Source organism: Centrocercus urophasianus, unplaced genomic scaffold, assembly GCF_019232065.1.
Source record: "Centrocercus urophasianus isolate 14NV4802_14NV808 unplaced genomic scaffold, USGS_Curo_1.0 seq_19, whole genome shotgun sequence".
Taxonomy (NCBI): domain Eukaryota; kingdom Metazoa; phylum Chordata; class Aves; order Galliformes; family Phasianidae; genus Centrocercus; species Centrocercus urophasianus.
The window spans coordinates 17,490,012-17,504,395 of NW_024884744.1; the positions used below are offsets into that span (position 1 = coordinate 17,490,012).

Genomic DNA, 14,384 nt, shown 5'->3' on the forward strand with positions numbered 1-14,384 from the left:
CTGATGTCTCTAAGCAGCCTGAGGCAGATATTAAGGAAAGATGAGCACCTACAGTGAACGTCCAGGGGTGCACCAACCACAAGCCTTACTGTCAGAAGTGAGTGACACAACAAGCTGTGGCTAATACACAACCCTTTCTGCCCTTCTCTCAATAATTTTACTTTCTTGTTCAGTAGTTTTTATCAGACTTCATTGTTTTTTTGTCTGTGATTTCTAATATGCCAGCAGTTGAATAGCACCTGACAGAGATCCTAAAAAGCTTGGAATTAATTAGCCTGATGTAGGGGCTCTGACTCTACAGACTCTGTATCTTCCAGCAGTTCCAAATATTCTCTGAGCAGCTGCAGATGTGCAGCTTGAATCTATACAGCATCACAGAAAACTCTAGATACAACAAGAGTTGTATTTCCCATCTAGATATTGTATATTTATATCCATACATTAAATGAGAAATACCAGTGTGCTTCTCAGTTTGACAACTGTCAATACGTGTCAGAACTTCTACTTGTTTTTTTTCTAATGCTGGGATTTCATCAAGAACCAGAAGACAGACATCTAAGTAAGTATATTTAAAATCCCTTTGTGCAAGCTATGTCACCTTCATTTTCTGCCAAATGAGCTGTTCTCTTTCTTACTGTTGCTGTAAACCTCTCGGGACCTTTTTAACAGTGGTGTAGAAATACTACAGAGTATATACATCCAGGAAAAAACTGCACTGCAGCAAGGTAAAATATTTGCTAAAATAAATACAGAAATAAGAATTAAATCAACTTGTTATTCATGGTTGAGATGTTAATTGCCACAGTATTATTTGGCTCCGTTGCCTCCAAAGAGATTCTTGAATATTGTTTATATGAAAATTGTATCATGCTAAGAGAATTTTGCCATTTTCAGCAAGCGTACAAAAACTTGTAGTGCTGTACTGTTATGGCTATACTTAATTCACAATGCTGATTATATTAAGGGAAGAAGAGACTTTTCCCAAGTCCTAGAGATGTTTTATTAGTTTATTTCTTTTCCCTCCCTAAATAATTAAGTATTCTCATCCTTTTCCATACATCCTTAATTTGGTGTAATAATTTATATTCCAGAGTACAGAAGCAGCTTCTTCAGGACATCCCCTCAGACTTTCTTCTGTCGCCTGAGTAATACCTTTCCTTTCTTTGTCTGCCAAGGATGGATGATGGCAGAATTCATCAGCGTGTAGCACGTGCCAACGCCAGAAATTGCATCAGAGGCAGTATCATCTCCCAGCCGACTTCACTCCTCACTAGGTAAATGCATTACTTGTCTGAGGGAATGAGACAGCTGAGTGAGGCACAATTATATGCAGGGTTCAGAATAGTTGCCAAAGTAACATGAGGGCTGCTTCTGGGATTATCCTCTGACCAGGCCTTCACCTGGAGTTGCTACTGTCCTATGGCACTGTTTTTCAGCTTAGTGTCAAGCAGGAGCAGCTTCTGTAAATGGGGACTGATGGATGGTGCATGTTCACAGCAAGTCCAGCACCAGAAAGGGAAACACACTGCACTTTCCCAGTGGCCCTTGGTGAAGGAGGTCCTTTACAGTTAAAAGCAATAGAGCCACTACTTTCTTTTTCAGTGAACAAATAGTCCAGCAGAAACATTATTTTAATTACCATTAAAGATGTCATGAGCCCTGTATGTCTATTTCTAATTTGAAATAGTAGTAGATTTTGAGATTGATCTTGAAAATTGAGCCTGTTTCGTTCTCTTTGCAGAGAGAGATAGATAAAATAACCATGGATCAGGTGGAAGTGAAAAAGAAATGAGAGCCAGTGATCACAAAACTCAACTTAGGCAGCTATATTAATGCATGTAACAGTGTATTGGTGTCTTAAATTTGCATTTGCAGCTTTTCCCAGCCTTCGATTAGAATTTCAACACAAGAGCATTCATTGGTATCATTTTACATCTCTGTAGTCACAGATTCTGGCTGTTGTAGTACAGGTACAGATTCAGAGTTGGTTTTTGGATGTGCTTGCTTATTGTTACTGTAAGAAAGCCACCGTTTTTGTGCCTTGATAGCTCTTCAAAACTTGCAACTGGACTTAGGATAAACAGTACATCTGCAGTTGACATTCCCGAGTTTGCAGCATAAACACATTTTTTGGAGATAAAAGGTGAGATTTATTTGGCTTTTGATGGGTAGGGGAGAGGGCAGAAGGGGTGCCTGTGTGTGCATGTGATGTCCTGGTTTAGTTTTAAGCAACTAGTTTACAATAAAAAAAAAGTCATGGTGGGGAAGCTATTTAAAGTAATTCAAACATTTTTATATTTGTGTTATTCTAGAACTAGGTTATTGCTTATAAAGTCACTGTTGTGAAAGTAATACAAATATTTTAACTGTAAGGTCAAACTTGTGAAGTAGCTCTTTCTTACTGATGTTTTCTGCTCCTCTTTCTGAATGAAAAATGCTGCATAACCCACCGCCATGCTTACTCTAAACTATGTACAGTGATACACTTGAGTTTTCTGAGTATTTTGTTGCAAACCAAATTTATCTGATACCCATTCCTGCATTAATTTGCTTAAGTCTAAAAAGGTAAGTTTGTTTACAGTAGAGAAAATACCTCATATTGGCTTTTTGTATAATGTACCAGCATGACATGAATAGATTTGCTTCCAGTAACAAAAAGGTAAAAATCCATTAGCTGGACAGACACAAGCATATAAAACAATGAAAGACTATTTATAATATTGCTGTTTTCAGCTTGCTTTAACATTTGCATTGATAACAATGATAATAATCAGGAAAAACAGAGACATTAAAAGCAATCTAAATAAAGTCCAGTTTTAAATATGAAATTAAAAGTAGATATTTAAATATCAAATTTCCTTTCATTTGCAGAGAAATGTGCTGATAACAAGTATCATGAAGGCCCTGCTTCATGTCACTAATAAAAGTAGTAACACTAGGGAATGATATAGGGTATTAGGACGTAGTATACATGATTTTTTTTTTTGTGCAGGTTAGGCTCTCTATAGATGCTGTAGCCCATTTTATATGATCTTTATTCCTGCAGATAAATTTTATGTATCTAGGCTCAATTCTTCACATACTTTTTTAATTCCTATGAGAGTCTAGAACAAAAATAAACAACAAAAATGAGCACGAAAATCTCTAATTTTAAAATATATTCAGGTTTTTTTCATTTACTTTCTCATGACTAAACTGCACTATCCAGTTGTGGTCAATCTTTTCCTACAGCTATTAGATGGATGCAGAAATTGATTTAAATTGATTTAACAAGTCCATCACCAACTAGAAACCCAACAATACATTCTCTAAATTCCAAGACCTGCAGGAGCTGCTGCTGCTAATGGTGTATGTGAGTACCCTCAAGATCTCTCAGGTTACTCTTTGCAGGATGAGTTATCATACATAGGTGCTCAGGAACATCCTAGTAAGTCAAAACCAACTGCTTGTTTCTTTGGGAGAGAGAAGAGGACATAGCTCATTTCAAATAGCAAATTACAAAAGTCAGTGATAAAATAGTAAACAAAAGGAACCATTTTAGGAGAAAAGCAGAAAAGCCACTAGGCAGCATTCACTTCCATGCCATTTTGGTTTTTATGCAGTAGAACAGTTATCCTAGCAAGTAAGTGCTGCATTACTTGGTATGCAGAACATTTGAAGATAGATTATTAAGGAAAGGGGACAGAAAACACACCACAAAGACTTACCAACACATTGTACGTAGCTTTTTTTTTTAACAGTGTATAAGAAAAATATGCTGTGTTACCGTAACTAAAATACTCTCTCAACCTCTTACGAGTTTTTTTCAACTTCTTTTGGTTCCAGGTAGGTTTTAGTTATCCTAGTTCTATTTTATAAAACCTTTTCTTAACAATAATGGCTTCAGGAAGAAGAAATAAGGGAGAATTATGAGCCAACAGTGGGCTGACAGTTGTGTTGTCACTTTCTTTTGTGTCACTCAGGGTGGGGTAACGACATACTTTTCTATAGAATAAAGCCAGACAGGAATTGCAGCTGGCACTCAGCAAAGCAGAGGGGAACATTTTCCTCATTAAAAAATCGTTGTTTGAATCCCAACTGTACATATCTGTGGTATAATGAAGTCGCTTATTTTCCACTATTTCAGTAAGGTACTGCAGCAAGCTAACGATTTTACAGGACGGTTAAAGCATCGATTTGCTGCAAATTGTTCAATCCATAACTAATGAGTGGCTGTACAGGTTTTCAGTATATCAATTCAAACAGAATTTTCTGTCTGTATAAGATCATTTCATTTGTGGACATAGAATGATATTTTTTTTCCCCCCGGTAACCTTCAGCATTCACTTTCTTCAGCTTCTATGCATGGGTTGGATAAAATCCTCTTCATGGTTCAGACAGCATTCTTGTAAAATACACTGTCCATTTCTACACAGGCATACATGCATCCCAAATATATTTCCTTGTAGAAGATAACATCCAAGAAGGCAGGAAGAGACAATGAATGGAATTTAGTCTCTGTCACCTGTAGCACTAAAACTCTCCTAATTTGAAGTGGGGGATTACATTATGTTACACCTGTAAATGTGTGAAGCCAAAGGGCAGCAACTGTGTTTGTGATTTGGACCCACACAGGCAGTTCTTCATAACAAGCTGAAATCTCTCCTATATGGAAAAAATAGCAAAGACAAAAAACCTCTGTGGACTGAGTGACAACACTTTTGTCACAGACTTCTGTTACAGAAAGAGGAAATTGAACCCTATGCTTGCTAACAGATTAAGTTCTAGATTACTTCAGAACTGGCAATGCCAGTATGATTGTACCATGTGTTCTCCAGCCTTTGTAGGAAAAGGGTCAGTTCTATCATTATCAATTACTACAACAAGATCATTTTAGGCAAAACAGTTACAGGCAAGCAGTTCAAATCCTGTCAAAGAATTCATAGACTGAGAAAACATTGTATTGGTGGTTACAAAAGGAGCAATGTGGCTCAAGGGCTGTTAGTATGGGAGTGCTGAATCATCCCACTCCAACTGCTCTTGCCTGGTGAGATTCTGCTTGCCTCTCTTTTGGACAGTCACTTCCTCCTCATCCTCCTCATCCTCCTCCTCTTCACTTTCATCCGATTCAGCACTGGTCGTATCTTCCTCCTCATCATCTTCCTCTTCACTCTCCTCTTCTACCCGGTGAGGCTTTTCATATTTCTACAGAAGATTCAAAGAAATGAGAGGCTGACAATAGAAGGTAAGTCCCTTCTTGCTAGACAGTGGCTATGAAAACATGAACCCTTATTGCACATCATTTGAAAATGCTAACATGCAGGAAAAAATTTGCTTTTCGTCATTATGTGATTATTAAATATACTACAGTTCAGTAGCAAATATAACAAGAATGGAATATTAATAAGTGATAGCTTTGTTTTTTTAGTCAAGCTGACAAAATTTAACCCCTCAATGCCAGTTTATCTGAATTGCTGATCATTTCCCCTCCCTTAAGAGTTTTAATATTTACAAAGTAACTACTTCATCTTAGGTGCCTGGAGTGCAAAGACGAATGGAAGAAGTTATGTTGCACCCTAGAGTGCTGCACCATATATTTAATATTTTTTTTTATTGTCAGAAATAACTGCTAAGTTTTCAATTATATATTATCATGGTGTGCAGATCTCAAAATTAAGCAGCAGTCCTGACCGACTGTACATACAACTGTTCTGCCAAGCCTTATGAAATGTACACAAAAAGAGGCTTTAAACTTGCAGCTAAGAACCTACCAGCCCCGACAATAACTCCTGGTATTAACACAATACACTACTATGTTTCAGTATCTCACCTCCATGGGGTTGACAGTAATAGTCAGAGCAGAATCGTCCCAATCCATTTCATTTTCCTTACTGCTTTCATTGTCTGTAGAGCTGTGCTGCTGGGCTGTCCGAATTCTATGGACTCCCACGGCTATGATGAAAATGAGTACACTCACACAGATCACAATTACGACTGTGGCCACACTTGGAACAACTGAAACAAAAAGTGGAAAAGGCAACACGTTTATAGCTACAGACCAAGCTGCCTACAAAACACTGAACATGTTGTCTATTTTTCACTCCTTGGTATCTATTTCTCTGCCACCTGTCTGGAACTGCAGAGTTGGTGAAGTGCCCACGTTCCAGGGCAGAGCGTATACAATAAAAAGTATTGCAAATCTTAACTAAAAAGTTACTATGCCTAATGTTCGTGATTTAATTCACTTCATTACAGAAGAAAAGCAGTCAACCAGTTCAGAATCAATTAGTTTCAAAACAAACATTTCTGCATTTTCATCTTACCTGTGTGTTGTCTCCTTCTGACTACAGGTAAATGAAGCTTTAACAGCAGCTGTGAGAAAAATATATCTATCTCCACACTTGTATTTTAGAAGGTTTCAAACACTCATACTGGGATTTCCGTTGTCAAGAAATAATACAAAGCATTGCTGCTCTATTGCCTGTGTTACAGTCTTTCTTAAAGACTCCTGAGGATTCAAGACATTTTTCCTCACTGTTCTATTGCACTCTGAGAAGCCTCTATCTCCAGCTAGTCACAGAAAGACATCTCTCCACACTGCTCTTATGTTATCAGCTCCATAGTGGTACAGATTAGTGGAAATGTAATTTTGCTACCTAAGTACTGAAGTTCCAGGAGCTACAGTAGTTCTGTACCCCATTTTGCTGCCTTGCCTGTAAAACTGGAACTCTGAAATCAGAACAAGATGAAAGAAGAAAAGAAAGGAGCACTTTGCAATAGTTGGTTTTGCAATAGCAATTAAAAAAAAAAATAACAAAAAAAAAAAAACCAACCCAAACAGTATCATAACACTTTAGAATTACCTATGCTTATTCAGCTTTGTTCTTTACATACTTGCTTACCACTCAGTAAAAAGAATTCAGAATCCAGCTTTCAGACAGATAGCTATGTCCTGAGTTTAGCTTTACTGAAAAGGCTTCTTTGGCTATACATTTTAACTTACACAGCTCAAATGTTTAGTTCAAATTCTGGATTTAATAAATACTAATGCCCTCTGTGCATCACTAGGAACAAATCTCTGCAGAGAGCTCCAGACTGAGGCCTGGACAGCAGCCAGCAGCACTGCCAGATTATTTCTTTAAAAATATTACAAAAATAATTTCATTTTGCCTAGGAAAGGATAGGCAGAAACAGACATGCCATAGTGATACAGATGTAAAACAACAATATCCTTCACACTATTCAGTACTATAAACAAGATGCCCTGTTGACTAGATTGAACCAGAGTACTTAGCCTTTAATGTAGACTTTAAAAAGAATACCAGTTTTTAGTACTAAGTACATCATCAGAAAGAGAAAACAGTGTAACAGCTTTCTGTCAAAAGGTGCCATGATCAATGTCAGGTTTCACAAGATATAACTATGGAAAATTTCAAGACTTCATTTGTTGATTAGGCTGAATCATAAAGGACATAACCAACATGACAATCATTTTGAAAAGTCACTGTAAAGGCATCACATACCTGAGCTGTGAACAGTACTTTTGCTTTCCTCTGGATGGCGGACTGACTGGAGAAAGTGTGGCTGTACTATCACATGGTTTACATGGTCCATATAGTTGGAGTTGGTGCTGTGCAGAATATTAACCTGGCACAAGAGATCAGATATTCTATCGGATATTCTTCTGTATTCTATTTGCTGGCTCCATATACTATATTGTATTAAGAAGTTCATCAGAAGATAGGAATATTAGTATATAAACCTTGAAACCTAATTCCTAAGCGTTAATGGTCCATTGACTATAGATGAAGTAGCACAGCAAAGTAGACTCTTTTTATTGATTTATCTGTATGGATAACTAGTGTACTTTTTTTTCTTCTTCCTTTCTTGCTCTGCTGCTGAACTTTTAGATGCTCCCAGAAAGTTATTAGCAAAAACTCTGAAGTCAGTGTCATGGCTGCATGATGCTAAGGTAAGCAGCATTTTCAGTAAAACTTAAGCACACACTTTTGTTCAAAACAGATTACAAAATTTTGAGCCTGTTGCTAAGGTCTTGCACTTCTGTAGTTACTTGTTACCTGGATTCTAGGCTGGATAAGCAATTTCTTCAGCATCAGTACAGGTCTCCTGCTGAGATGCATCAAGCAGCCATTTTCTGTCCCTGAGCCGGTGTGAGGCACTGGACTTACTTAGTGCCAGCAAAAATAACTTCAAAAGAGGTATCCAGATTTTCCTATAGTGACTGACCATATGTGGGTAGTATGAAAGATTAAGTCCATGCTATGCATTCAATATCTGTATACTAACTTTCCTTCTCAAAGTAATCTGAAATAATGCAAGTTACCAGCAACAATTTCCACCTGATGGAGAAGATTTTATAAAAATTATTATAACTAGTTATTGCTTGGCAAAACTGAAAACTTGAACATAGCAGTAAAGAAAAGTGCGAGAGGTTAAAAAGCAACTAAAGAAAATAATGAAGCTGTGGTGATTTAATTTGAATATATACATCTCAAAAAGAAACAAAAAAACCCCCAACAACTGTAGGACATTTCACATGATAAATAGGGTTATGAAAAACCAATGATGACAACCTTATCCTGCAGAAGTCTCTCTGTTAGAGGAGTTCAAGACAAACGTCACAGTGCATCTGACGAGGCAAACCCACAGAGGAATGAGAACAAACATTAATTTCCTCTCTGTATAAAACTTCAGAATGCTTCCTGAATTTGAAGTGTCAATCATACTACAGATTTTAAACAAATCTAATTGTGAAAGATGGAGCAACTACTCAGCCTCAGTGTTAGAAAAGAAAGGCTTAACTAAAAGACTCCTTACCTCCAGGTTAAATTCATTGCTGGTGTAATGCCCATTCAGCTCAGAGCACTTGATTCTGAACTTTCTTTCAGAGGTGGCAGAAGTGTACCAGTTACGGTATCGAATCTGCTGAAGAACCTGTTCATAGTTGTGCATGGTGTCCACACCTGAAATGGTGGCAGCGTTATCAGTTGGGGTGCTGTGCAATAAACTCTCTGTGCACAGGAGAAATCAAACAGCCACAGAAAATACAGGACTTGGCAGTGCATCAGATATTCTCTAACAGAGAAAATAGCTTTCTGAATCAAAGGTAAGTCTATAATGGAAAAGAATAAATATAACCACAAAGCTTCAGAATAAAGTATTAAGTACTCAGAGGGAAGAAAAACAAAACAAAGCTAGTGTGTTACCAGCACTGTGCAGAAGAATTGAGGAACCCCCTCATTCACACATTCCAGCATGATGGTCCACAAGATCCTTCAGAGTTAAAGCAAGCAGTGTTGCTTTTTTCCTTGTTTGGGGAGTAGAGATGAGACAAAGCTGTGCTTATTCATGGAGGATAATGGATAAACACAACATCCCCAGAGAACAAGAACTAATTATTCTTTTTTGAGACAGTCTCTCCTGAAATACTTTACAGGTAGCACACCACAGCTTTCTCGCAAATTTTGTTGTCCTTTCATTCCGAGAATGTAACTGTTGGTGGGAAGAAATAAGGGAATGCAACATCATGAACATACCATAGATTGAATATCCTGCTGTGGAATTTGTGGCATCTAGATGTGTTCCTTGAAGCTCAGTACGATCTAGTTCTAAACACTCCTGTTCAGGATCTAGTTCTGCACCACTGACCAAAACATCACAGAAATCCAAGTTGTGGAGCATTTCTTCCAAGACCACTGACTTATTAGCTGTGAACACATGGCATATACCACAAAGAGAAAAGAAACAGAGAATTTTGCAATGATGTCTGAATTGTTCTTTGCTCATATGAAGCACAGTACACTTGAAGCAAATCAAGAGAAGCATTTTGCCTGTTCCGATGCTGCAACAATGAAGGTCTAGAAACATATAGTGAGATAGAAGATAAATTTTTCTATAACTATTTTTCTATAGTAAACTCACGTGCAGCAGTGAAGGCCGAAAACTAAAATTTGATTATGGAAACAAATTCATGTTAACAATTCTGCTTTTCAGTATTGATACCAGATTGGTACTGCAGATTACAAATATCAAATATATAAATGCATAGATGATTTTCTCAGTTATTCTGTGACCCATAAAAAGTCTGCATTATAGAGAACACTATGCCATCTATCTGAAAACATCATGGGATTATCATAAATGGCAAGAGTTTGTATGATATGACATAGAAAAATTAAGTCCTAAAGTGACTAGCCTTCAATAAGTATGATTAAAACAAAAATCTGGAATCACTGTAATAAAAGTAGAATATCAGTGTATTATTTTGATTCTGTGGTAAACATAGCACAAAGAAAGCACTTTCAGTCACACTGGGTCACACTGATTTCTCCATTGAGACAGAACAAGCAGCACACTTCAGCATTCCAGGGGACCCCTGCAGGTGAAAAAGGCCTCAGAGCCACAGTCATGCTGCTGCCTACAGCAACTGCCTGCTCTGCTTTTGAAGTGAGACCTGACTGGTCCTGTGACTGAGGAATACACAAGGACTACATTAGCCTCTTCAGCCTTGCCTTGCCGCGTGCATCGCTGCTGCACTTACGATGATCAAAGTATGTAGCTTCTTAGTAAGAGCAAAAATAGGAATAACTAGATATAGGTGAAAATTTATGGTTATCTTTGTTATGTATGTAAGTCTGTGAGATAGTATGCAGACTGAGAAAAATAATAGTGCAAGCTGTACAGTACAGGAGCTGAGAGGTAGAATTCAGTAATCATTTGCAAAACAGTTATTCCCCAAACCAATTATTATCTATTCATTTTAATTATTAGTGGATAAAAATAACAGGTGGCACATTAGGAAGTACCTGACTTCCCAGCAATTAAACAATAGCATTACTATGTAGAACAGTAATGCTGCTATGTTCCATCTGAAGGTGAGACCTCAGGCTTTTTAAGTTCCGAAGAGGTGCTACAGCCATAATTATGGCAACAATTGTATTTAGAAAAATTGGGATATACAAAACACATAAACTAAACTGGAGGGCACTAGTTCCTAATTCACTGAACAGTTCTGAAGATGTCATAATATTTAGGGACACAGAGTATCATACATGCAGCATCTCTTAGATGAAGGATAATGCTCTCTTTTCCACACAGGAATTAATTTGACATACCTTAATTGTATGCAGTTGGTACTGTGATATAATGCACTTTCCAGCCTTCAGAGAATAAATGTAATTTAAGGCAAGTTAGCATTATTATAGGGAATAGATTCAGGGAATCCATGCTTCCACCCTTGCACATCATTAATGATTTCATCTTTTTCAAGAAACGTACATCCAGTGACTGCTTATTCTAGCCCACAAAATATTTACAAAGATGCATCAGTTTGTTAGGATTCACTTACTTAGCAAAGTATCATCCAAAAGGATGATTCCTTTAGACTATGTTTTTAAACCATATTTTTATTTGTAAACATTCACCTAGTGTCAAAGAGTAACACACGTTCTTCAGCATTAGAAAAAACTTTAATCACTGAAAATCTGTAAATTATTACATTTCTGTTATGTATGGGAAACTGAGTCAAAAGAGGACTGTGTTACTTACTCAAGTATAATCCAAAAGTCAGTAGCAGAGCTAGAAGTGTAAGAACAGACTAAACCTCCAACTATAGTCAGTAAGTACTTTCCATTGTTCCAATTAATACATTTGGTTACAAAATTTAATGCAAATACATTAGTCAACAGAGTATGTAGAGTAGAAAGGAATTACTCTGAAGTAGGCAAGACATGAAATAGCTGCCTTTTCAGAAGCACATTCTGATCAATCAAATGAATAGGGATTTGTTCACTTTTTGATCTGTTTAAATGAATGTCTTCACTGCAGCGTTGCTGTTGACTAATGTGGCTTAAAATGATTTGCGTGAAGTGACTTTGTGCTACCTTTTTGCATTACCCTTTCAAAAATATGACTAATATATAATATTACTCATATTACTGAGTAAGCGATAATATTTAAAAGAAACCAACAAACCTCCATCATTTTTTCTTGAATGCTCCATTTTTGTGACAGTGCTGACAATCCTGATGTCAGGCAGCAGAATGACACCTCTTTCACTTTCAAATTGTGCAGCTGGTCTAGAAAAGTGGTCCATCCCATTTATTGTAATCTTGGGCTCATTGGCCTGAAGCACCATTACATATGCATCGATATCTGGGATATTAATGCAGACATCTTCACCAAAACATCTGAAAAATATGTTATTAACTGGATGTAACACACTGCACATCAAAGGTGTGTGGCACTTGCATCGTCTAAAACCCACCTGATGCCTCTTATTATTTTTTTTATTTTATTATTTCAGTCAATTCCTTACTTTGACACTGTTACGTAAGGACGTGCATCAGTACCACATGCATCTGTAGATCAGCTAGCAGTAACAGCTCTGTTCCTTCTATCCCTACCCAGATTCACAACTACTGAAATTACAAAGAGAGGGTTAAACAAGGAGCTTTGTGACAAGCTTTATCTTTAGTAAGGTCTCTGTAAGAATAATATTTTGATATTTAACTGACATTTAACAAAGAAGTGCACAGTTAAAAAAATAAAATTAACTGGATGATGACAACTATGTATAGGAAACCTAACTTGAAATTCTCAAAGTGGTATCCAGTGAACATAATGGGGTATCTTGTCATGTGTGACTAAAAGGGCCTCTAATGACCTGTTTATATTGAACCTATCATGGACACATTCTGGCATTCCCTAGTTTTTAGGGGGACCTATAATAGCATTTTTGTTTGAATCAGCAGCATGCTTTTAAGTTAATCTCCAAACAATCTATCTTACAAGCATGTTTGCATAGATCAAGGACAGCTCTGGGGTGTGCAAGCTGAACTCCATCTCAGTGACATGAAATCAGAAGTTGTTCTCCATAGTGTGGTCAGCCCACAGCACCAGAGTAAACCAAGTAAAGAACTGTACACAAGGGGTATCTGTCACCAGCTGGTTCTCTCTCTCAAAACCTGCTCTCAGTACTCTGCCCAACTTCTTGTAACAGAGAGGTACCCCTGGGAGCTCAGGAGTGGCAGATGGTTGTTTTACTACACAGAACTATAAACATTATTATGTAGGTTCTGTTACAATTTTAGCATGAAAATGGAAGGACAAAGATTTTTGTTCAACACCAAACACCAACGCTTCTGCGATGTCAGCCACAGAAGGATATAGACAGACAAAGACAACTTCAAGCGTAGTTATAAATGCACTTGCAGCTATGTAGTCTGTAAGAAGTAACAGGCCTCCTTTAAAAAACATGGCTCTATGTATACTAGAAGAAACTATAACTATTTTTTTAAATGATTGTTGAAATAGTTATGCAATAAATGCATACACTCTTCAGTCCAGATTGTATGCTCCAGACTATAAACAGAATGCAAGTAAATTACATTCAAAAGAAAAGTTTCTTACAAGGAAAATATCAAAAGAAAACCACAAAGTAAATCAGTACAAAAGTAATTGAAATTCATACTTTTTGCTCAATAACATCGAAATATGATTTTATAAGTCCCTTTTTTACTTGTCTGAAGAAAGAAATAATTCATTGAAAATATTTCTAATCAGGTGAGCTGAATTAAAACTTACTGGACTTTAGAGGAGACTTTGAGACGTCGTACGCCTGCAGTAGGAAACTGTCTAGAGTTGATGTAAGAGACCTTTCGGAGAGCTCGATTTATATTCTCAATGTCGTCTCCTTCCATGACAAGGACTGACTGGGAAGGGTTGAAGTGATACTGGGGGAAATGCATATGATTAGTATTTAAGGTACCAGGTACACAGTACAAAATAAGACGTTTCTAATGAGTGTTGCCTAGATGTAAGTTTAAAATCTAGTGATTTAAGGAAAAAAAACAACTCTTAGTTGCTGTTGTTGGCTGAATATGTGTATTGTTACCCAAAAAATGTTTCAGGTCTACCATCTATATAATATCTTAATATCCACTATACTAATTAATTTTACAGTAAATTTATCCAGATTTGTCGTATTTTGCCCAGTATTATCTACTTTGCTGATACCAATTCTGCAGCTGTAGAGCTAGAAACATAACCTTACTGTTGTTATTATTAGTACTATATAATTTTTTTTAGGTCATAGGCATTCCTCATATAAAAATATTGAATTCCGTAAGAGCAGTATGCAGAAATATATTTTTCCTGCTTTCTACTTAATTTTACTCTGGACAGTCTTTCTGACATATATTTCAACATGATTGAACAACAACAAAAAAAAATACAGTGTTTCCCTCCTACATCTTCATTAATGTCAGACAAAATAAAGGGGATTCTCCTGTCTCTGTCTCATGATCAATAAGGGTGTCATGATTTAAGATGAAACCGCTGCTTGCACAAAGCCAGCTGCTGATCTGAGCCAACAAACCTTGCAA

At 36.9% G+C, this 14,384-nt stretch overlaps 1 protein-coding gene across 1 annotated transcript in view; it reads right to left on the reverse strand.

Annotated features, from left to right (window-relative positions):
* Positions 1-4,710: 4,710 nt before the first annotated feature.
* The window catches only part of CLSTN2 (calsyntenin 2), a 160,461-nt gene continuing 150,787 nt past the window's right edge, over positions 4,711-14,384 (reverse strand). Inside the window, exons 10-16 of the mRNA XM_042820895.1 lie at positions 13,585-13,733; positions 11,974-12,188; positions 9,537-9,707; positions 8,818-8,963; positions 7,503-7,626; positions 5,810-5,994; positions 4,711-5,184 (exon numbers count right to left, since the gene is read on the reverse strand). Of these exons, the coding sequence (XP_042676829.1) occupies positions 4,981-5,184; positions 5,810-5,994; positions 7,503-7,626; positions 8,818-8,963; positions 9,537-9,707; positions 11,974-12,188; positions 13,585-13,733 (1,194 nt within the window). The 3' untranslated portion in view covers positions 4,711-4,980. The remainder of the gene's footprint in view (positions 5,185-5,809; positions 5,995-7,502; positions 7,627-8,817; positions 8,964-9,536; positions 9,708-11,973; positions 12,189-13,584; positions 13,734-14,384) is intronic.